The sequence below is a fragment of the Filicampus tigris genome, chromosome 5 (genome assembly GCF_054856515.1).
Source record: "Filicampus tigris isolate MCC_2025a chromosome 5, RoL_Ftig_1.0, whole genome shotgun sequence".
Taxonomy (NCBI): Eukaryota; Metazoa; Chordata; class Actinopteri; order Syngnathiformes; family Syngnathidae; genus Filicampus; species Filicampus tigris.
In genome coordinates this window covers 5,482,134-5,507,617 of record NC_141221.1, presented here as the reverse complement: position 1 = coordinate 5,507,617, position 25,484 = coordinate 5,482,134, and the positions used below count along the sequence as shown (strand labels likewise).

The 25,484-nt window shown below is 40.3% G+C and overlaps 1 protein-coding gene across 3 annotated transcripts in view; it reads right to left on the bottom strand.

The window, feature by feature from the left end:
• Positions 1 to 25,484, bottom strand: part of ccser1 (coiled-coil serine-rich protein 1) — a 121,420-nt gene that overhangs the window by 75,274 nt on the left and 20,662 nt on the right. For all 3 annotated transcript variants that reach the window (XR_015086854.1, XR_015086853.1, XM_086031101.1), the window contains exons 6-8: positions 22,181 to 22,286; positions 6,973 to 7,147; positions 2,012 to 2,089 (exon numbers count right to left, since the gene is read on the bottom strand). Coding sequence is in view for 1 of the 3 variants with exons in the window: in XM_086031101.1 (XP_085887227.1) it covers positions 2,012 to 2,089; positions 6,973 to 7,147; positions 22,181 to 22,286 (359 nt within the window). In the remaining 2 variants the exon portion in view is untranslated. The remainder of the gene's footprint in view (positions 1 to 2,011; positions 2,090 to 6,972; positions 7,148 to 22,180; positions 22,287 to 25,484) is intronic.

The window sequence follows — 25,484 nt, the reverse complement described above, 5'->3', positions numbered from 1 at the left end:
ACGCCTGCTCACGCTCAATCCATCAGACTGACGACCGACAACTCTTCACATTTTGTGACAATCCCTCAGTCATTCACTGAGTGCGTGCAGCATATTTTGGACACTCCATATTGTGGCAAACATTTGTCCATGCAGGTCCATGATGTCGACAGTCATGCAATAGTAACAAGAATGACAGCGGTAAAGCCAAAAAGTGCGTAGGCGTGATGACTGTTAGGATTGGGCAATAATGTATCATCAGAAATATAAGAATTTTCACTATCTTTTCTCATGTAGAGATAAACCAGTGAGGCAGGCGAACTCCGTAAAATACTCTATGTGCAGCTCTCGGGCTCCTTCACTTTTTTTTTTTTTAAAGGCATGAAAAGCATACTTCCATTTCACAATTTCAGTTCATTTCAAAAGAAATGATGGAATGGTTTGGTATGGTTGCTGTCTTCCAGACAGCAGATATTCTTCGCCATATAACTCACGACTATACTGCACATTAGGCAGCTTTTTAGGTGCTCGAGGGTCTGCTCATCCATCATTACGGCAGCACCAATGATTGTTCGTAACCGGAGGAACGTTGTCGCTCGAGACACAGATTTGTTGGCTATTTCTACAACAAAATCAGTCATCTTGTTGATGACAATTAAACAAGAAAAATGCGTAATGTTATATATGGCCAAAGAAAAATCTATACTAAGAAAATGTTCATATTAAAAGTTATCTTTAAAGCCAGTAACATTGTTATGCCAAAGGGAAACTTCTGAAACTTGGCTAAGGCAAAATACACCGTGTTGTCTTGTTTACGGCCTTTATCAAAGTTCAATGTCATACTTCAGTGCCAATATACTTTGGGTAATTAGCACTGACTGTGCATCTCCAACAGTCACTTTTATTTTTTTATTTTTTTTAAATTCATCCTCCTGTCTTTTGTACTTTTCCTCCATGTGAGCAGTTTGCACGTGAGCTTCTGTCTTCAAGCTGTGTCGCAGCCTAAATTTCTGCCACTGATCATCCATGTGGGTCAATAAAGAGGGCGCACACGTGCAATTGTTCTGTGAAACTGTGAAACTAAGTGGTCATTGCAGGGGTGATTTGCTGTCCAGCTGATCCATGGTGAGCCCATATGACACAGTTGCCATTCGGGGGAAAAAAATTGCTTTATTAAAAAAAATGAAACAACAATTAAATGAATGAACATTTTGTCATTTTGTGTTTCAATGTTTTAGAGACTTTTAGAAAAGTTTATCTGAGGTATTATTTGTTTTTTGATTTGTATAGCAGGCCAGATCAAAAGCACTCTTTTGATGGCCCGAGGGCATTAAGTCATAATCATTTCCATGTATTTATTTTTTTTTTATCACATTTTTCCCATCTTTGGAAGTAGGATATTATTCAAGGTCCATTTCATTAACACAGCTAACAAGATAGTGTCAGTGTTGTTTTCGTCACTGATGATGAAATTATTTCGTTAACGGCACTTTTTTCGTGACCGTAACGAGACGATGACGAGCTAAACGGGGCTCTTTGATGACTAAAATATGACGTGACGTATATGAGTTTTGGTTGATGGGACGAGACTGGACGAAATTGTTAGCGTGTGGTCTGTCAGACGTTTCAAATCCATGACCGGAATCGTTAAGATTTTAGAACGTCGGTGCTAAGTTTTGATTCCTCGTTAGCCGCGCGGAAGAATAAGGCGGATAAAGAAAAAATGCGTGCGCACGGTGCGAAACCTATTTTTAACTAAAATTGACTAAAACTAGACTAAAACCTTTTTTGGAGTATTTGTCAACTAAAACTAGACGAAAACCTTTTTTTGCGTTTTCCTCAACTAAAACGAGACAAACTATCACAAATAGGACTGACTAAAATGTTACTAAAACTAATAAGTATGTTTGCCCATAGACTAAGGCTAAGACTAAATCTAAAATGTCTGCCAAAAACAACACTGTATAGTGTGGGTATTTACACTGGCATGCATATGCACAATAATGCAAAAGATGCATAGTATTGGGTTTACCTTAAGTGGAAGCGACTTTTCACTGCAGGGGCTAATGGGCAGAGACTGAAGACTGCTGGCAGGACTTGTCTCTGTGCTCTGTGAAACAAGATGAACGTCAACACATGAACAATTTATACTCAAGTCTTTAATGAAGCTAACGTGCATGTTTTGGGAATGCGGGAGGAAACGGTAATAGCTGGGAAAATGCCACACAAGCGCAGAGACAACATGCAAACCAAACACACCGAGTTCAGAGCAAAGATTCGAGGCGCAAACCTCAGGACCGTGAGGCAGATGTGCCTGTTCGCTTTTTAGACTCGGTGAAACAATCCCTTACGTGAACAACGCTATCCACCATGCTACCCGATTTGAAATATCAAAAGTACCTTGCCCGACCAAAGATCTCCTTGAGACACTTAAATGTTTTATAGGTGACATCGGGTTGAATCACTTTCCAACCAGAGACCTGCTTTGTTTCAGGTAAATGGAAAAGGGCTAAAAGTGTAATATTTGAGTCATATTTTAAACTATTTTCTTAAGTTTTACACTCTAAAGGACCTGTGAGACCATGTCAGCTCCGGGAACAACGTAAACGTGGCGGTTTATTAGGTATGCTGACCTTTTAAAAAGCAATAACTCCCAGGAATTATAGGTGCGATGCGCCCTAAATGTGCCATTGATGATCAATGCTCAACCTCGTGGAGGGAGACAGGGGCACTCTCTCCGTCTTATCTTTTCGGCCTTTCAAAAAATAAACACATTCTGTTTAAGGTCACTCATGTCCCATGGGCGACATAGCACGACTGTCCCGACAATTAGATGCGGTTCAAATAAAAAGCCTTTCAGATTTAGCAAGTGGGGGAGAAGTGGGGATCGGAGAAGGAGGGTGGACTGTCTGGGAGCTCAAAATTTAATGATTTAATGACACTAGCGTGAGGCAACATGTCAAAAGATGATGAACGGTCTTCAAAAGTAAAACGGCTTTGGTTGTCTGACAAACCCCTTTAATCACATTCATATGTACAGGTATGCAAATCTAAGGATGAAATGCCCATTTAAAGTAAAAAAACACCACATTAGCCGCATCAAATAATCTAATAATTATATAAAGGCCAATTGCAGTGAAGTGGGAACAGAACCTACGCTGCCTGCACGGAAATTAAGCAAGTGAACCACTAAATCGTCAGTGACACTTTAGCAATGAAATTGTTTGCTGATTATAGGTTTAAACTATAATTACTTTTACTGCTCGTAGTGTACCGAGCAGACCCTTCCCTATTTCCTGTTCTATGGTTATCATCACAATTTTCCACTTTGCCATTACTGGTACCCTAAATCCCTAAATTGGGATTCTTTATATTAGGCACCGAGGTAGAACACATGGATGACATTTTCAATGTGTTCTTTTGGCCACCTAATTCAATAAACCGCTGGTAGAAAATATGTAGAGTCTCCATAGGTGACTAAGTGCCTGTTTGACCAAATATACCGATCGATCAGATGTAATAGAAAGTTTGTGCCTGGTATTAAAGTCATGCACTGTACGCTTCATGACAGGGTTTCCCAAACTATATAAACTGAACCATAGAGAGCACAACCTGCCGTGAATAGCTACAAACCACAAGTAATTGACGGGCCCCTACATTTGTTTATAACAGCCGATTAATACTTTAGACCTATGATCAGCAAACAATTTCATATCATTTTCATCTCATTTTACAACGTTACCCTGGAAAATAAATGGCTGTCAGGCATATACGAATATTTGCTGGTGAGAGGTTGAAATGCTGAGGATTTGCACAATTTTAATTTTAACAAGGTCTCTTAATGGTTAATTGATGATCAATTACATTATTATAAAGACATTATTTGATAGCTAATTAGTTATTGCACTTCTACTAAAAGGTATATCAAAAGCTTTTATTCCTTTATTATGTACGACATGCATCAGTTGAATACAGTTGAATCATTATCTCGTGAATTTTGACTTTTACAACTTATGCAGAATAAGCTGTTTACCACACAACGTAAAGTCACGATTTAAAAAAACAAAAAACATAAACCAACCATAAATGTACCAGTTAAATAATCTTCAAACAGAAGTCGAGTCAGCTCCAAGTGTAAATGCCTTCAAATCCAGGTTAAAAGCTATCTTTGATTAAGATCTTTTAATCATTTTTAAAAATCAATTTCACTATACGGCCCGATTACAGAAAGCTACTATTTATTTCTGTCCTTTGCTTTTAAATGCCTTTAACCCTTTTGTTTGCAAATGCGTTTCAATGTTGTCAATCCGCACTCAGTAATTTTCATGAGCTACTTTTGAATGTCTTAGCCGTACACCGCTTTTTGAATCCAACTAAATATTAGGTAAGCGGAAGCTTGGATGACACCGCTTGCAATGATGGTAGAACCTCAACAGTTTTTTTTTTGTGGTATGCTACCTCCCGCTGTTTTTGTTTTGAGACTGATGCAACCTGTTTTGTGGTTTCAAATGAACAAATGGCACCGCTTACACTAAACACAGGAGAAGAACTGCTGGGTGCTCGGCGCGAAAAGGTCAAGCAAATAAAACGGAGTTGACACAGACATGCCAAGTCACATGGAAGCACAATGGAAGCTCAAATGGAGTACACACATTTGTATTGAATTTGATTTTTTTTTCCCCTTTGATCAAAGTCTGCAAATGTTTCTCTGTCTCTAATAAAAATATTCTGCACTACTATCCTATTTCATGGCGTATGCCAAGTGTGCTTTTTTTGCCCCCTCTCAAATCTGCATAGAAAATGGTTGGTGCCGACAATTCGTAAATGTTAAACCTGTTCAATGCTTAACGATCGCAAATCTTCACGTGCGTGCTCAGCGCAGTGACTCACGTTGGTGAAAATACATGTGGAATTATGTGTATTGGTCACACTGAGTAAACCACACTCTAAGGGCATCACTACCCTCTCCAAGTGTGGGGTCTATCATGTTTCAAACATTTTTTTTTTTTTTTTTTTGTGCATTTCTCATACCCTGACACCAGAAGCGCTCTATGCTTTTGCTCTCCCTTTAGTCTCTCCTCATTATTACTTCTTATACCATGTCTTCCTCACTGAAGTCCATGGAGTAAATATCGTAAATGTGATTTTGCAGCTCGGTCCTTCGATCTTACTTTCAGGGCGCTTAATAGTTCTGACGTGCGGTGACGCCACTGGTCAGCCTTTCATACGGATTTTTATGTGCATTTGGGCGGGCGTTTATTAAAGCTAAATTCAGTAAAAGGTCTCTCGTCTGCTCGCATGACACAGTGCTAATGGATGTGCTCAGAGCTCCTGGAGAAAACCTGCACCATGTCGCAGCACTTTGCTATGTAAATGTACTTCATGGACAAAAATACAGTCGAACTTCCAAAGTCGCACAAGATGGACCTCAACCATTTTCTGGAAAAATATGCCTCAAAACCATCACCATGTGTGACGTATCTCTCTTAAGGCTCCATAGTATTCTGTTTCTTTGGAATTTTTTTGCATTATAACCATAGACGAAATGGAACTTAGTATAACTTAGGAAATTATATTTTGACGACGGGTGAGTCGTCAGGTGAGGTCCTCAGACGGTTGATCGACGATAATGTATGCACTGGAAGAGAGTATTAGTTCACTTACATTGTATGAACATTGAATGAAGGCTAATGTACAGTAGTATGTGTATCAATAATACTGCTTTGGGGTAGCTAATGCAAATAAGCATTTGCAATGGTGGAGGAGAAACTGCGCATTACGCTACGTAACGATGTACGCAAAAACAGTTGACTGGTTTTTTTTATAAGTTTAAAACTAAATCAATAATTATCAATATTGACTGATATGAAATACTTAGATTGTGACAGTTTTTCAGACATATCGCCCAGCCTTACGAAGTACATTATGTTTAAAACAGAGTTTATTTAATCTTTATATTCACCAGTTAATTTCACTCTTACATAGTTACATTGACCTCATATTAAAGGTTAAGTATTATGTTAAAATAAAATAACCTAAATTCATTTTTCTCAATAGTTAAAAAAAAGGGGGGGAAAAAAAAAAATCAATACACCGTATATATCGATATCGACGAATAAGAAACACTTCTTTCGTGATATACTTTTCAGTCATATCGCCCAGCCCTACAGCCACGTCTATTCATGCTGAGCGCCACACCACCTTTGATACAAAGTTGAGCAGCTTTGCGGCATTTTTCCCCCCCAAATACCTGAACTTAAAAAAGATGGTAATGAGCCACTTTTGCGGGCTAAAAATGTCAGTTGGATATCGGTTGCGGTACTTGGTGCAAACACTAGAAGTACCTATACAGTCAATTTTATGATGGCTTGAGCCGGAGAGGTATGAATTCAATGATTCATTCATTGATTTCCTACGGGAGAAATAGTATCAATGAAAAAAATATCAATAACAACAACAACTACTGTAGCTAATCACAGAGATTTAATGGTTTAGGGAATGTTTCTTGTGCAAGAGACTCAGAGCCAAAATTAAATATGTTTGCTTCTATGGTGGCAAATGCAATTTGAAAGCAAAGGGAAACGGGCAGTTTAATGTAAGTGTGTGTGTGTGTGTGTGTGAGTAAACATCCAGCCCTTATTCGCAATGCTGATTAAATTACAAAAGGTGATAAAGAGAGAGAGAAGGGGGGGGGGTGTCTATGTTGGGTCCACTTCAGTGGTGATTTAATGGAGCTGAAATCAAGTTAATTAAAAAAAAAAAAAGCGTGATGAATGCGTCCAGATGTAATCACTACATATATCCTTAGCCGGAAGCCTTGCTGCTTTCAACAACTTCCTGCATTTTACAACCCGAAAAGACCACTGTCAGTGAAGTGAAAGAAGTCTAACCACACTTTTTAGCTTGCGGTTGTCGGCAATTCATCCTAATAGCCCCCTCGATTAAAGCCTGTGTGTGCATTTGAATATCAGTGAGTGAGTAAGCATATCCCACCTCCTGCAGGGTCCGCCTCAGCCTCAAAAGTAGGGTCTTGACAGCGGTGCAGTCCTGCTGCATTAACCGCAGGGGGAGCGTCTCCACTCCAGGGGGCATGGGATCATCTTCCCTACCCAGAAGCAGAGCTGAGCTGCATTCGGCGGGCAGTAGGCTCGTCGGACGTCGAGGCTCCCTGGAAGGAACATAAACAACAAAGGAAACTTTTATATGAGCGTGGCAGGATTTGTCTTCCTTTTTATGTGGGCAATCCTTTGAGGAAGGATCGATCTTCACTAGCCTCTTTCACACACCCTTGTTTTAAATGTGGTTTTGAAATGTTCTTGGAATGAAAAAAAATATATATGTTACTTACTATACAGTATAGACAATTAAATGAAATGTAAAGAAATTTAACACTAATATACAGACATACAGCTATAAAATAGTGTGCACAGTATGGCATTAATATTAATTTGCCGCAGAGGATAAGGAATATTTCAAATTTTAGTTATATTATCTGTCTACATATGTTGCTCCACCGGTTGTGTTCAAAAAGGGTCATAACACCTGACACAGATGCTATTTGTTAGCCTAAGTCATTCCCCATTATGGGTTAAATTATGTATTTGTTTTAAAAACCCAATTCATAAATTCTTGTTGGTTAGTGTTTATTTTGACAACACATTTATACTGGGTGTGTCTCTAAACACTAAAAAGCCTCTTTTTTGAAGAAGGAAAGAAAGCAAAAAAAATGTCCGTATGGCAGATCTTAAAAACTTAATATGTCGGGTCACAAGGCACCACTTTACTTTACAGTATAAGGTTGAAAATTGGGTAAAAAATTAAATTAAAGCGGAAGTCAACCCAAACATGTTTTTTTCAAAAATATGTTCCCAGCAGGCCCAATAGTTGAAAGACGGAATTCTGATTAATTTTGCGTTTGTGGAATATAAGTTAAGCAAGAAAATGCACTCGTTTTTAGCCATCTGTGGAGGGCGGCCATTATGTCTTCTGTCGACTGAGAATGACATCACAACTGCTCACAACGTCCAATCACGGCTGACCTTTTTTTCTGAATCCGAGCCGTGATTGGTCGTTGTGAGCAGTTGTGATGTCATTTTCAGTTGACAGAAATGACAAAATGGCCACCCCCAGAGATGGCTAAAAACGAGTGGATTACCACTTACTCCACAAACGCAATATTTATCAGAATGCCCCGTTTCAACTAGTGGGCTTGCATAGAACATATACTTTAAAAAAATAGCTTTGCGTTGACTTCCGCTTTAATGAAGACAATTGATTAATCAGCAATACCACCGCAAAAGGCAGAAATCATCAACGTTGACTTCATGCAGAAGAGTGAAAAGGAAAAAAAATGCAATAAAATGTCGCTTTTAAAAGCTTTGGTAAAAAAAAATAAATAAAAAAAATAAAAAAGGCTTCTGACAACCAACTAGACTGAGCGGTACCAAGCAAGTCCTTGTGCTGTTGTGCGATGTAGTGGAACATTGGCTTCAAAACTCTCTAATAAGTAGTGGGAAAACAGGGTGAGAAGTCTACTCTATGGAGTAGTGGCAAAGTGGGTAAATGACTGCTGCCACCTCAAAAAGTGCAAAGTGTTTACAGGTAGTCGACTCTTGAAATTAGGTGTGCATGTCCTTTGTTGAGGGAAAATTGGGTACAAAGTCTAGTGTGATGGAAAACGGCTTAAAAAGTCGACTCCATCCCCACCCAATCCAAGGTATTGTATTCAATATTGTATTCAAATTACTCACATCCTACTGTCTATTTGCACTGGAGCTAATAGTTGCCTGGATCCCTTAAGCTGCTATACATCTCAACTTTTGCGTATTCTCTCCTTTCTATCCCTGTCGGTTCATATTCATTCACTGTTTATGTGTGTTACTATCTTAACTCATTCACCGCCATTGACGAATTTACTTGCCTTTATACAGTCCAGCCATTCAATCCCAGGAACTTATTTATATTTTTTTCAATTTTTTTTTTCAAACGTTAGGGTAAAATAGGGTCTGAAAATCTCTGGTATTGAATGAGTTAAGTGTACTTTTGAAAAGTGGTGTCAGCAAAGCAAGACATTGTCAAAGCTCTCAGTAAGACTTGAGCAAAATGGAAAAAGACAAAAACGTCAACCAAGTCAATACTGAGTTCTATAACCGTCATATAAATGCAACTATCAAGATGTTGTTCCTGTCCCAAGGACAAACATGTAAGATATTGGCGCAAAGGAAATGTTTCAAATACCCGGCCGACAAAAGCCTGATGAGTCCACATGCTCAAGGTCTATGTACATCGATGCCCACAATGACGAGATGCAGTTGCTTTTGCGACAGTAAGACATTGCTTCTTGATTTTGACATTGAAACCTTCCCTAGTGTGATGTAATTGATTTGTTTCCCCCCGCCCCCAAAGCGCAATGGCTTCATATTGTAAACCTGAGAAAGCAGATGACTTGTTTCATCTGTTTTCTGCTAATTATTTCCTGGAAATCAGCTCAGGCCGACATGTAGACTACATCTGCTCTGACTCAACTCGTACAAGAAGCAGCAAAAAGCATGGAAATTGGAGCTTGCAACATTCTACGACAGTAATCGTCCAAATATTCCCGGTTCAATATTCACCAACTGGTAAATGTATACTTTTTTTGGTGGAACCAATCCCCAGCTGTTTGCTGAAACCCTCACTAATTTGCGTTTTTTATGCTCTTTCCGAAAACTCCTTAACATGCTGCTAAAGCCTTGATTAAAAAGGGAATTGGTGTCAAGGAAGTATGCTGATGTGACACATCTTTGAGAGACAAGCTAGAGGTATGTATCCCGGGGAGGAGATTTTGGGCCGTTAGTGAAGTCACAGACAGTCGCCAACCGCATGTGTGTGAATATGTGCGGTTCCAATGCCCTTTTTTTTTCATGAAATCATTTGTATGCCATTTATTTTTTTACTGATATTACACTTTATATTAAATCTGTTTTTTTTTTTTCCTGGCTGTGTGAGGTCTCTTGCATTTTAAAAATCGTGTAAGACGTTGAAAATCAGTATGTAAGCACCTTGTTACGGAGTGAAGAAAATCTAATTCGACCTTAATTTTTCTTCTTGGATTATTCAAATCCAGCTGTCAGTCTATTACCGCTGCTTTTTGGCGAGCGCAAGAAAGCATCAATCCCCTGTCACCCCTACGGTCGTGTGTTTGGCACTCTCGCGCCCGATTGCCGTTCCCGACCATCTTTCACACCGGTGTCGTGTTGTCTGGGCCTTGTGTCTCTTCAGTGGTTCCGCCGCGCCACTCTGACAGTCTCGACACTCAACGGGAATTATCACAGCCTAATGTGTCCTCTCAGGTGGAGGGGTGAGCACCTGAGGTGCCTTCTGTCTCGTGATGACAGGTGACACGCCCCCCCCGCCCCCCCTCACCCCTCACCCCCCAACTTTATTTTTTCCGCTTTTACACCTTGCTGAAACCCATATAAGTGAACTCCTTCCACCTTTTCAGTCCTTCCGCTCCGCTAGGTGGGCAGGAGTAAATGTGTGACACACGATCAATCGTTCGCTGTTCTCGTATCAAATGAAGCATTTGTGCTCAATAGGATCAGAGGCAGCTGAGAATAGTCCAATGCGTTGTGTTACAGCCAGTGTTTTTGGTGTTTTTATCCTGTTGTATGATCTATGACCAGTGGCGGCGACAAAGCTTTTTGACCCGGGGTAGCGCATTTTGCTCGAGAATGCTTCGAAAAGTCATTCGATTTCATTGCAGTCTGCAATGATTCACCCCTGTGCTAGATGTTAGCAAAGTAACCCCAAAACTTGGGTTGGTTTTAGCACACTACTTTTTGGTTCAAAAAGGATTTTGAACAGATGAAGGGTGACATTATGATTCAGGGGGGACAGTTCCATTAACGGCACAGCAACTCAAATGATGAAAATGAATTACTGTATCAGTACCTTTATCTAGATCCTCAACAACATGTAAGAGGTTCGTCCTTGGCCAACACCTCCACAAAGTTTTATGAATTTTTTGGGGTGATTTTTTTTCGCATAATACTTCAAACTATACTAATGTACTTTACTCTTTTACTATGTCAAAAGGATTGAAGCGAAAAAGGGCATTCAAAGAAATTTAAAGACCTTTCAATGGGAATATAAACGGAGCCCTGCCGCGAATAGTGAAAAACCGATGCCCCCCCCCAAATGTTTAGATTGCCTATATTCATAGTTTAAACTGTAAATTATATATGTACCACAAACTATGATCCCAAAACAGTGTAGCTGAAGATCATTTCAAACTCCTCTCATAACTTTACCCTTGAAAATAAATTGCTTATAGACTATTTGTTTCTGAAATTAAAAAAAAAAAAAAAAGGCACCAGAAGTGTGCATGGATACGCACATGCAGCGAAGACTCTCGCTAACTTCCGTCAACAAAACAGGCTGAATTTAGCTCATCCCCAACATACAAAAATATTAGTTAAGTCAATAATTTGTACCGTTTCAGAAAGTGCAAGTGAAAATGGGTGAATAGATGTCAACCGTCAGCAAGAAGGACGTCCGTAAGTGACGGACAGACGGACAGGTCCATCACATAGGAATGCCCAGCTCTGGACGCCAAAGTATTTTGGGACTGACTTATACTGTAATTTATGGGCAAGATGATGATGATGATGATGTTCCAGAAGGAAGAGCCCACAGAAGGGGCGTGTGTGTGCGCGGGTGTGTGTGCGCGTGTGCGTGCATGGGTGAGTGTGTGAGATCGATGTTTCTTCCACTTTGCTCGGTCATCCTTTTTTTCCCTTTTGTCACCACAATAAATGTCCTCCTTCTTCCACCGTTTCCAATTTTCCACGCTCCTCTAAACAGTGGTCGCCTTTTGTCTTTTCCGCACCTTAGCCTTGTTCCTTGCCCGTACAGCCTGCGTTTCTTTCCCTCTCGGTTCATTTTTCAGAAGTGATCCCTTTTCATCGAGGGTGAAAAAAGCCAATTATCCGCCTTTTATTACTTTTCATTATTCCACCACTAGCGGTGGTTTATTACCGTGCCGTCAGTGGCTCATGCTAACACGCACCTGCGCAGGCGATAAACAAAAAGAGCAGCCACTGTACACGGAACCTGACAAAATGCTGAGTAAGTGCGCGACAGGGGGAGAAATGACGACACGCAGCGTCAAATAAATTAAACAATACCAAGGCAATTTATCAGCAGCGTTAATCCGTTTGCGAGATTAAGACAGCTTTGTTTAAATAATAACAGTAGAAGACAATTTAACACTGAGACATGACCGGAAAGGAAATCACCCAGCACCATTACATTTTCATGGAGAACGAGGGAAAACAATCGGACGCGTCTATGTGTACATCACACGTTTCCTCCAACAATTACCCGGGCCTTGATCACGCTCGTTTGTCATCGCTCGCTTGTACCTGTCAAAATGCAGTCTGTTCATCTGCATGCCGCACCTGAGGCGACGGGCATTTTTATGCCGCCGTTAACTCATCAGGAGCATCTGTGACAATGACTAAGCATCAGCCAAAGCTCTGGGCATTAAGTCTAATGGCGAATTTCAGACTTGAAGACGAAAAATGGAGATAGCATAAAATGAATGTTATATGGTAGGGGCTCAGTTCTCAATTAACCTTGCTCTTTCTTCTGCTTACCTATCTATTCTGTTTATCAAAACTAAATTTGGTCTTTGAGAAAGTATCAATGTACTTTACTTTTGTTTTTTCAGAATTTCTAACCCATGAAGAGACATACGCAGTATATAATGGAAAACGTTTTAATAAAATGAAATGATTATTTTTGTGTGTGTGTGTGTGTGTGTGTGTGTGTGTCTTCTGCACAAATAGCAGGTAGGGTCTCTGGAGTTGCTGCCAACCAATCAAAATGTGAAACAAAATAAATGCCTTTTCCAGAAAAATAATATGTGTGAGTACATTTTTGTTCCGAATTTTTGTCAGACTGTGATATTACAGTGCGGCTAATTTACATAATGCAGCCCATACGCCGAATTTATCCGCCTATGATGTGTGAGCTGGTCTAGGCAAAAATTTGCCTTTTTCATGTCTGTCAGACTTGAGAGAAGAACTACCTGGTTACATTTATCTGTCTTTATACTTTTTAAGTTTAAACATTTTTCTTGTTTTGGTTAGGGTTATGTTCATTTTAATAATCGTGATTTCAATTATACCAAATTAATCATGATTTTTTTTTTTTTTTTTTTTTCCTTAATCGAGCAGCCTTAACTGGAAGCTATAGTAATCTGCAGTAGGGCTGGCCAAGATATATATTTAGAAATACTGTATACTGTAAATTGACACTTGGGCCAAGTGTATATCCAACAACTCACGAGTTTGAAGCAAATCTACTAGTCGTAGCATTAGCAAATGACGGGAGCTACTGCGGGGTCTACTGAGGTGAAGAAGAGAGGCGAGACGGTGACCTGTGGTCATGGGCTTTGAGTAGCGCCCAGACCAATAAAATCACGGATGCAAGAAAGCGGGATTCACCTCAAAAGGGTGACTGAGCTTAGCCTCAGGAGCTCACAAATCACACAGGAGCTTGAAGAAAAAAAGAAAGCCATTATGCACTCACCTCTTGAGCGTAAAGACAGTAGAACGAAATGAGACTGAATCGGGAAACTTTTTTGCGATGGGTTGCTCCTACATATGAAATCCTCACTTCCTTAGAACAAGGTCCAAATACAAGAGTAACAATGCAACGACAACCGTCTAACGTTCAGAAATTCTAACTCAATGCATAGTGGCGTGAAAAAGTATTTGGCACCTTCTTAAATTCTATTTCACAAATCTATACCTGGGCTGAAAAAATGTGGGAAAATAATCGAATTGCAATTTTTTTTTCCCCGAGAATTGCGATTGCGATATGAGTTGCGATTTTTATTTTTCAAGTTCCTTTTCTAATGTATTTTTCAGCAATTAATCTTTATTAGTCAATAGCTTGGTTCCATATAAGGCAAAGGCGGATTAATTCTGTATTCTATCATAGAGCTGAAATTCCACAAATGTCAACTGTAAATATATATTGTTCTGGATGGCTCTGATATGCAAATTTTGCAAGATCTCTGGTTGAAAGAGGTTTTGATCAAACAAAGGCAATTTTTTTTTTTCTGGGACAAATAACATAATTATCTGCCCTGTAGCAAAAAGACTGACTGCAGGCTTCGATCTGATACTTGGCTCTCGAGTTAGAGCCACATCATTTGAATATTCACACCCCAAATTGTTCTTGACAGCCATTACAGATAAATAGCCCTTCTGATCCTCAAGTTGGTTTTTTTTTTTTTGGAGTGGCCGCATAATTTCCTGTTCACAAGCGGCCAACATGAGCACCTGTCAGGAATAAAAGGCACGGCATGTAATTTATGCCACTGGGGATTTTTATCCAAACAACAGCCAGGAGTGTGATAGTGATGAAAAGTGGCATGACATCACGAAAACTGGCCTAATCCTAAAAGTGATTAATCCTCCATGGTGCAAGCTTTAGTTAAATCAGTTCATTATAGTTGATTAGTTGCTTGAGAAGCATTGATAAGTGTTCCTCACACTTGTCAATGTCATCTCGCTGCCAAACCGTATGCAATTTGAATACAATTTGGTTATATTCAGTCAGAGGAAGTAATGTCAAATTAAATTTCATTCGGATTAGGTTTTTAGACTAGGCTTGATTAGGGCTCTCAATCTGGCAACATGAAATAGCTGATGCTTCCATTTTTATCAAATCCCATCAGATCGCATATGAATTTCTTGGTCCAACCCTGTGGACCTGAAAAATTAAGCCAATAAACTTCGCTGCAATCATCAGAATGCCACGCAATTATGAAATCTTAAAGATTGTGCAATTCAGTGACAGGTATTGTCTAATAGGCCCATACATGGTTGAAATTTTGGAGAAAATAGATGAAATCTCTCAGTCAAGTCGATTTTGGAAGGAGGACAAAATGACCCTAAAATGTCCATTTCAAACAAAAACTTTTCCGGCTTTGGTTCTTGAGGCTTTTTGTGGTTCTATTCATGATAGACATGACCACCAAATTTCATGTTGATAAGTGAAATTGAGTTTGGGGCTGATTTGAAAAGAAATATTGGGGGTGGCACAGAGCATGGGAAAGCTATCAAAATGGAGCTTTATTGGGTCTCACTTTAATTTTGCAGCTGAAAAAATGTTCAAGATTTAGTGAAGGTCACTCTGACATGTACTTTGTGCATTGAGATATGAGTTGAATGAATTCCGTGATCACGCTTGTAACTCAAATCACTCTTAAATGATTTCTCCCATCCAAATGAATGGAAATGCCACTAATATGTTACATGCCCCCCCCACCACCACCACCACCACCACCACCACCAAATAACCCCTCCAAAAAAATGTTACATTATGGACAGGACATTGTGCTTTTGAAAAGCATAGTCATGATATAATTAAATATAATTCAAAAGTTTTTGTCACACTGCATCAATTTGAATGGCTATTGTGCAACAGCTTCTGTTGGTCGGTGGACCTCCTGACAGTGGTCAAGAATTTCCACCGATTCTGATTGCATTAAGGAGGCTGCCGACTAACGCGCGTCTTCAAAGGACAGTGTAGTTAGTTGTTCACTGCACTCGATACGAGGCAGCATCCTACAAGCTGAAGTTAAGTTCACTCCAATTATCTGGAGAATTGATTTTCCCTGTGCCAGTCGGCAGTGCCGCGTGGATCGTCATTCTGTCCTCCACACCCCCCCCCCCCTTTTCTTTGTCAGAAAAGAAAATTGCAAAAATTACAGACTGCTCCAGAAGAAAATATGTCAAAATGTCTCATTTGGTGGCGAGATTAACCGTTGCCTGTGCAGACTTCAGTTTCCAGGTTTCCTCTAGTCAACATTAAGGCAGTGGTTCTGATTAATTCATCACGAGTGAGCACTAAGGTGACAAAGGGAACGTCTTCCTTTGAATGTGAATGGATGGAGATGAAATTAATTCAGCTAAACTTAGAGAAAATTGGAGGGAACAGTTTTGTTGCTTAAATAAAATATACAGTAAAAGCCGGGGAGAACATCCTTAACTAGTGACATCTTAGGACTTTAAAGTTATGTAACAGTCATATTTTGGATGTTTTATACAGTAATCTAAACAAAGAGAATGATTTCGTGGTTGCAGCGGACCAGGGTTGAACGACTTTCGGTAAAGATTGAACTGCAATTTTTCCGACAGATATTACGATTTAGATTCGATTCACGATTTTCTTCCAATCAAGCTTCATTGCAATATTCACTACAGTACAGTAATATGTACATACATGAAAGAAAATTACACCATTCGATCAAAACCTCAAAAGCTATTATTCAGGGGCGGCCATTTTGTCATTTCTGTCGACTGAACATGACACCACAGTTGCTCAGGGATCAGGTAACAACCAATCACGGCTCAATTGTTTTCTGAAGCAGAGCCATGATTGGTTATTATCTGAGCCCTGAGCGACTGTTTTCATTTCCGATTTCATCCGATTTCAGTTGACAGCAAGTGGAAAAATAGCCGCCCCTGAGATGGACAAAAACGGGTGGATTTTACTTATATTGTACATATTCTATGTACACACATACACATATGTATCCACTGCACTTCCACTTACATAATGGGGACCCCAAGTACCCACTCAAAAACATGAAGGCCAAACTAATTAGTCTCCTTGTACTGAGCATTTAGTGTATATCAAATCGGCGTCGGCAGCAATACACCAAGGATCTTCTTAAACACCATTAGGCTCGCTCTAGATTGTGAAATTCGCATTTAGATGGAGATTTTACACAGAGGATTGTTGCCGCTTTGCTTGCCAGCAAACGGAGCACGTGCATTGAAACAGCCTCCTAAAATAGACTTGTGGTCTACCAAAGCAGACTACTCCATGTGAGCAGATGTCTTTAGACTTAGTGAAGCAGTATTTGGCTCATTGTCCATGGGTATTATTGTAGGCTCTCCTCCAAGCAACTGTTCATATTTGTTGGAATACATACTTGTGATCAGTAAGAGGCTCATGTTTAGTCAGTTGACTTTGCATATTGCATTCTAATGCTAGCTTGTATAATGTACTCCAATGGTGCTACGATACCTCGTCTTACCCACCAAGACGAGGCACCAGGAGGAGATGCACGTTTGCGTGTTAAGTGTGGACTGAAATTAGACGGTTTGGCAGCTACATGGAATGAATCATATCAAATTGGAATGTATGTCTATTTCTGGCTGTGTGGGCTAATGTTATAAAACCCCGTTGTCGGCGGGAGACGACTCAGCCTACTGATCTTACCAAATGCGGTCTTCTTTCTGTGACTCGCTCAAGTATGATGTATTGTATCGTGTCAATCAAGAGTGGAAACTCCCTCTTTAATATTCCATTCAGTTGGAAAAAGGTAACGGAGCTGCCTGAAACATCTACGAGATCGGATCCTATGTCACCCTCACCCGTTTACTCAGTGATTTCAAAGAGATAAACAGTTAAAGGCTTTGGCAACGCACAGCGAGTGCTTGCATTTATTGTCCGACTCTAAGACAGAGATAAGACACACTTTTAACAACTTAGCAAAACACTAAAAAGAAGGACACTTAAAGCCCCACTGTCAACACCGAGAATGGCCGACAAGATACAGCACAGTGTGTATCAGCATACTTCCAGTTCGGTATTGCAAAAACTTCAGTTTACGTTGCTTTGCAGTCGTGTGTGTGCGCGTGCGTGTGTAGCAGATGTTCTATACAGCCTATCAGAAAGCCAGCAGCATGTTGCAGCTGATACCCTGGACAGTCCAAGTGACTGACAGGTGCATGTGTGGCTGTTTGGAGTGTGTGTTGCGTGTAGTGAGGCGCTTGCTTTGCCTCCAGCAAATCAATGTCCCCCACAAGGGAGCATGGAACCTGAGAGATTGCAAAGAAAGACAGTGAGGCAAACTTAACCCCGGGCGAACATTTTCCTGTGCACTCTTTCTTCTCTCTGACACCCCCCCGCCCCTCCCCTTCCATCACCACCACCACCACAGCAGGTAATTCACACCTGCCGGTGGTTACATGTTTGTTGATTGGGGAAATGAACTCCGACCTTGCCACCATTATGGGGTCTGTCGCTGTCAAACGCTTTTACTTCAAACGGCACTTGTATGACGTTACATTTGCGGATTTCTTATCAAGAGTCTATTTCGCGGCTCCATTTTTGACACTGTACAGCACGCTGGAATTGTATTTCAATCGTGAAGTTTTAAAATGAATCATGCTGCTTTTAACACCATAATGGCTTCAAAATGTATTGGCCACGGTGATGGAACACATTTTGTTCAAGAGGATACCGAGGGCAGCTACAGCAAAGAGGTTACGATGGCGTATATAACTGCACCATCCAGAGCTAAAGTATAGAAAAGGTACCAGAAATTGTGCTTGAGTCCCTTGGAGTGCCTGGTTTAACCAACTGAACAATATTTGCAAGTTACTTCAAATCCTACCTTGTTTGACAATGGAAGAAAAATAAACAAGATATTAGGACTAGTACCTCGGTACCTTGCTGTTCCTGGTTTTACCAATGGAAACAAAACCGACAAGATACGAGAAATGGTACGCCAATACCTCGTCATACCTGGTTTGGCCAGTGGAAACTAAATAAACAGGTAAAATATATTTTACTTCAGTACCACGACAGACCTGCTTTAATTAGTGGAAACCAAATAGACAAAGTCCTAGAAATATTACTTCATCATACAAGGTTTCACTAATGGAAACAAAATAGACGAGTAGTAAAATTCCTTGGTACTTCAGCACATAGTCTTTCCTGTTTTTGTCATAAGAGACAAAACAAAGGAGGTTGTATGGATGGAAATAATATAGACAAGGACTAGAACTACAACCTCCGCACTTTGCCGTTGCCGGTTTTACCAACGGAAAATAAAAGGATAAGGGATAGAAAATTGTGTAAATCGGTAACGAGGTCGATCTGGTTTAGCCAATAACAAAACAGAAGAAGCGCAACAAATGCAAGGTATGAGAAATAGTACCTCGGTGCTGTTTGGCAACTGTTTTTGGCAATGCAAAGGAAAGTACATGAGGTACGAGAATACCTATCAGCTCTCATCCATCATCACACTTCCTCACAGAACCTGCGCTCAACTGATCTCCTCACTGTCCCTCGAACCATCAGGCGAACCTTCGAGGACTTCAACGTCGCAGCACTCAAATTGTGGAACTCTCTTCCCGTTGGGATTCAGCTGGCATGGCACTGGACGGCTTCAAATCCGCACTTGAAACGACATTTATTCACTTGTTGTGATTGTCTTATGTAGAGTGTCCTTACTAATGCTATTCTTATTTTTATTCTTCTTTATTAGAATTCATGCCTCAGAACCTCACAGTACCCTTTAACGCTGTCATTTTATTTTGTGACAGAGTATTCCTCTTTAGAGGCTATTTTCTTAAAAGGCCATTTTAATACAAATTCATACGGCGGGAGTGATTACAATGATTTAATAAAGAAAAGATTCTGAAGCGGGACTGAAATACTCGTCTCTCATCTAGACGCACAAACTCTTCACTTTTAACAGGAACATTTAGCAAGCGGTGGGAAAAAAAAAAAAAAAGAAAAAAGAAAAAAAGCAGCCAAGGATAAGGGTTACGTCTTAATGGTGTCATATAGATGTGTCAAAGTGCTACTGGCACAAGTGTCGGTAAACAAAAAGGGGCTCAGAGATTTTTTTTTCCGAAGGGAAGACCTCTTTAATCTTTGGGTGCAACTCAATAGAAGAGCACTTAAAGTCATAACGGTCTGCTGTCTTGTCACACACAACTAGCCACAATACCGATACTGAAATACTGTAAACCTATTTATCAGCGACCCAAAAAGGCTCATGCATAGGGCAGCACTGGAGAAGAACCAATTTGGATGTGTAAAAAAAATGCGAAGGGAGCATTCTGTTTTAGCCATCGGCCAATAGAAGAGGCGAAGGGTACAACACAAATATAGCTTGCATAATTTGTCAAAGAGAATGCATTAATGTATTTATTTAATGCCCGAGTGATCTAAAGTCTTGTTTCATCACCACTATGAGTCTGTGGGGGACATAAAGCATGCCAGTCAATTCACAAGCAAGACTCAAGCTCAGCAATTTTTTAGGAGAGACGGGAGCCCCTGTAGCAGCGCGGTTGTGGTCTAGATAGTCTACTGGGATCCAATGCAAGAGCTGAATCGACGTTTTCCACAGATAATGCTAAACACTGTCAGCAGGGTATTCATTTAATAGCCTAACGTAACGAAAATTGACATTGGACTACAAGCCTTAGTATCTTGTCGTTCTGGTTTTTAAAGATGAAGTTAACCCAAACAGATTTTTTTTCCCAGAATATGTTCTATGCAAGCCCACAAGTTGAAAAAGGCATTCTGATAAATATTGAGTTTGTGGAGTAAGAGTTAATACACCTGTTTTTAGCCATCTGCGAGGGCGGCCATTTTGTCACTTCTGCTGACTGAAAATGACTTCACAGTTGCTCAGGGCTCTGGTAACGACCAGTCACAGCTCACCTGCTTAATGAAGCTGAGCCGTGATTGGTCGTTATCTGAGCCCTGAGCATCTGTGATGTCATTTTCAGTCGACAGAAGTGACAAAATGGCCGCCTCGTGAGATGGCTAAAAGTGGGTGGATTTTGCTGCATAACTCATATTCCAAAAAGACAATATTAATCAGAAAAATGTGTTTCAATTACCGGGCCTGCATAGAAAATATTGTTGAAAAACATATGTTTGGCTTGACTTCTCCTTTAACAATGGAAATGAGATTGATAAGGACAGTGGTGACCCCGGATGGGACCAGCCGAAGGTCACAACAACAGTAAACAAACTTTAGTATAGTAATGACTTAAGATATTAGCTTAATTTGTTCCATAACTGCGCTTGTAACTCAAAACACGTGTGTCTCAAATCATCTTTCACCAGTGAAATTAATGCAAATGCCATTAATCAGTTCCGGTAATATTAGTCATTTTTCGTAGATAATAAAGAATAAAAGAAGTCCTCAATTTACGACAGAGTTCCGTTCCTACACTGGCAATGTAACACGAATTTCCACGTATGCTGGATTTCACCGTTAAAGTCGAAATTTACGTCAAAATACTTTGTATTAAAAAAATGAAAAATACATTAAAATAAAAATCATAAGATGCTGTAGTTAGCATTACTGCTGAGAGGTGGATGGAGAAGGAGAGAAGGGCGAAAAAAGGCCAAGATACTGCCGGCGCGCAAACAGACACGATCGAGATACTGTGGGCATGCTCAACCGCAAGGAATGCTGGTCTTTGTAGTGCAGTAAGTGCTTGTATGCGGAAGTGTGGTATTTGGAGCGCAATCCACCGCAAATACACAAGCAGAGGTAAACAAGCTCAGAGACGCAGCACAAAAGCACACTTTTGAAACGAGGAGGAAACTGGCTGCTTCATTCCTGTGGTGAGTGACATGAAAATCAAGTGTTTTATTGACAGTTGAAAGACATGCGGAAATGACGTGCATTTGAGTCCCGACGCCGTACGTCGCCGTACACAGTGGGTTATTCAAATGCCAGAGCAACTCTGTCCACTCCATTATGTAAACCGATTATTCAGAATGTTTCAGAAATCTGAATTTTGACCTTAACCCGAATATTGACTGCGCGTAAACGTAGTCACTATGGTGCTGGGAACAAAAGTATTGTTTTATTATTGGTCTACATGTGTTGCTCCTTTTGTTCAAACCGCAACTATCAGGGCTAATTGTTAGCGTGTCAATGGTGTTTTCCATTGCTTGTTAACATTTGGCTAACCAGACTTTCCTAAGGCAAAGTTATGCGGTTGTTTAAAATACACAATGTATATTCTCTTTGTTTGATGTTTAGTTTGACAGTGAACTCCAACTGAAAGTGGCATGAAACAGTTTGAGGCCGCTTTTTTGAAGAATTGTTCACTAGCGCTGAAATTGACAAGGTATTAGAACAAGTAATTTAGCATCTCTTCATTCCTGGTTTAGCTATTCCAAATATTACATATCCCAATTTTATTGTGAAACTTAACCAAGTTCACTGTTATTTAGACAAATTATGTAACCAAATTAAAGGTGCACTGTTCAACACAGTGTACTGGAATGCAGTGCTGCTTGACAACCAAAAATAATCAACATATTATCCAATGAATGCTTCTCTGTAGTAAATGTTTTTGTCGAACGTCACCTGTGGCAGTTGTCTTTTACTGGGATGCGATCTCCTGATGGGTCGATCGGGGAGTGGAGCAGGTTGAGACAAGATGCCAAGGACTGGCTAGAGTCTTGTCTGGAAACTGTGAAAACACACACACATGCACACACAAAATGAAAAAAGAACTGGTTGGTACAGATTTCAAAGCAGTTTTGCTACCATAGGAGATATCTGAAATGGAATTAATCTGCTCCAGGATCAAATAGTCACCATCGTAAAAATATTACAGGTAAAGTTTTAATGAGCATGTTAGCATTACTTCATGTAAAAAAAACTTTTTAAGGATCTGCAGACATCCTGATGTCAATGTTAATGATACTATAAAAGCGCTACTCCCGCTTTGAAGTCCCTTATGAAGAATGCTACACTAAATGCTAATTATATTAGTATCTGCCTGTTCAAATTAATATGTGTGTGTTGGGGGGGGGGTTGCGTGTGCACGTTTAAGTGAGTGTGTGAGTACGTGGGCATGCATAATTGTTATTGAATTCATTGCACCTATTACCTTGTAAGCGTTGAATCGACTAGTTGACGCTTCGACTTTTCCACTCCGAAATGATGGTTATAGCTTGAGGTCGAGTAATCACTAATCACGTATTTTGGCAACGACACAGAGGCGTCGCTGAAATCAACAGATGGGGGGGTCCGTGCCAACAGCGGTGCCTCAAGCGTGTGGCAATATTTTACAAAACATGAGACTGGCTGTCACTTGTAAATTTAGTATTTCCTCAAATATAACAAGAGCACAAGTTGCTACACACACCCAGTTGAAATGGCATCCAGAATTACTAGCTGACGAGCAGCCTTAAATCATCTCATCAGCTGTCAGCAAATTCACCAAATGCACTGTAACACTGAAAAGATATTGGTCGATTCATAACCACTTTATTGTAAAAATGCACAGTTAATACCGCCAAAGAAAATATCCAACTAGCCTTTCTCGTAACCTTCAAACCCAGGCATGATATTGAAAACCTGAATAAGGGCATATTCGGGTTATTGCACATGTTTACATAGCTTTTAAAAACCCAAATACTGCCAATATTCGGGTTTTAAAAGGTTTACTGGCTGCATGCAAACACAGTCGTAGACACCTTCAAGGTCTCACTGACAGTCGGATCTTATGAAACTCTTGCAAGCATCCAGGTAACACAATGCGGGTTTGTTGCAATACATTATCGCATGTGACTGGATGAACAAGTTGAGGTTGTGGGGCCAGTGCAACCGAGGACGACTTGGAGTGAGCGAGCAAGCTTATGTTTGAAGGCGCGCGCGGCAAGTTAGTAAGGGAAAAAACATCATGTTTAAATACATATATAAATATATACGACAATAAATACAAATGACACCAATTACTCGAAGTCGACTTGCCTATCATCACTTTAGCGTCAATTACAAAAAACATGAGGTCGTTGAACCCCTATAGTTTTCCTTTGTCGCAGTGAGTTCCATTACCTGTTTATTGTCACGCGCATCTGACGGCGTGCAGTTGAGGTGGAGGAACGCTGACTCCAGCAGCCCGACGCTATTGGTTATAAGTTGCAATGAAATGCCTTGCTCTTTAATAAAAGACTGCAACAAGCCTCCTGAGAGAGGTTAAAAAAAAATTGTGGCTGTGTGGTGACTCGGGGCGCCATGTGAGGGCAGGTGCGTGTGTGTCTCTGCAAAAAGTTCAAACTTTATCGCAATATTTCAAATACAGTCTGCACACCATTAGGGCTGATGACTAAGCATGCGGGCTCCCGTGTGTGTGTGTGTGTGTGTTTGTGTGGGGGTGTGTGGGTGTGTGTGGGTGTGCGTGTTTGTTATTAATGACGGTGGCTTATTTGGCAATACATTCAGTCAGTGTGTCCTCTTGATCTTGTGTTTGTATAAGCGACGTTCAAAAAAAAACAAAAAAAACAAAAAAAAACACAAGCTCCCCTCCCTTCCTTGCTCTCGACAAATCGGTGTAGCCTGTCCAATGAAGTGAAGGTTAACCCTTTTAACTTCATTGGTCTTCACTGGAGTATTGATAAGCTCCACTCTTAACAGTTCTGTTAACCGTCTTGGATGAATGACTCAAATTAATTTGCGATTTATTCAGGCAACAGAATCCTTCTACAGAACCTCTCTGATCTTGTGTTTAACTGGCAGTAACATTATTTTATTCATCTAAGATGCATTTTCACACTCGCAGGTGAGCCATATCGCCCCAATGCAGCGCCATGCACAAGAAGCACCTGTGAAATACATTCTGTGTACGATATGATACATAGTATTACTACAGAAAAAGCTGCACCGCCACCGCATCACCAGCTTGGGACTTACTGGAGAAAATCTGAACCCAAGTACGATTGACAACTTCTTGAAGGTTATGTTAAGGCTTAATAAGTTCAAAAGTTAGAACCAACACTCTGACACAGAGCAATTCATGCAACAATACTTTTGAGGAAAGTTGCCTTTCGTGTGGAATTGCGATTCAAAGAATTTCATGACCACATTTTAGTTAATCATTTAACAGTCAACACTGCCTAAAAAGCCAAGCAGCAATTATGTTCAAAAAAAAAAAAAGGAGTGAACCTATAAAACTGTGTTGTTGAAAATTTGGGTGCAGCTAAATTTTGTGGTGCACCAAAGAAAAAAAGTTGCAGCGGTGCAACCAAAAATTGAGTCTAGAGACTTGACAAATAACAAAAATAAGTAAATAAAAACAAAACCACCAAGCGACGGCTCATAACTCCAGAAAATAACCAGCCGTGGCACCACGATTATCATTTTGTTGTGCATGAATGAAGTAGAGCGTACATTGGCGAGGTGACGAAAAACTGCGCTAACTGATACCCACCATCTGCGCCAGCGCTTATGAATGGAACAAATAAATCCAGAAAACCTCAACAATTAACCCGCTCGACGAGCCAGGACTATTTGCCACCACGGTGAAACGTACGCACATAAGCGTTTCAGGCAATTAGCGCCATTTCAAATTAATCGAGCTCCGGTTAACACATTCAGGTGAGCTGCTTTCACAGGCACAACTCATTTACGATCATATTCTCACACGTTCCATTAAAAAATACAGAACTGAATTTAAAAATCATCGCTTGGCACGCTTTGCAGCAATCGCGCCGGGCAACACATGTACCTTGGTAATCATTTCTCAAGCATGAGGCATGCTGTAAATGAGGCAACTATATCAAAGTTGTGTGCCAGATGGTGAAAGATTGGGAGCGACGATTCAACTGCAGGCAACAAAATGGATGCGAGGAGGATCAAAGACAACTACCATAAGAGGACTGAG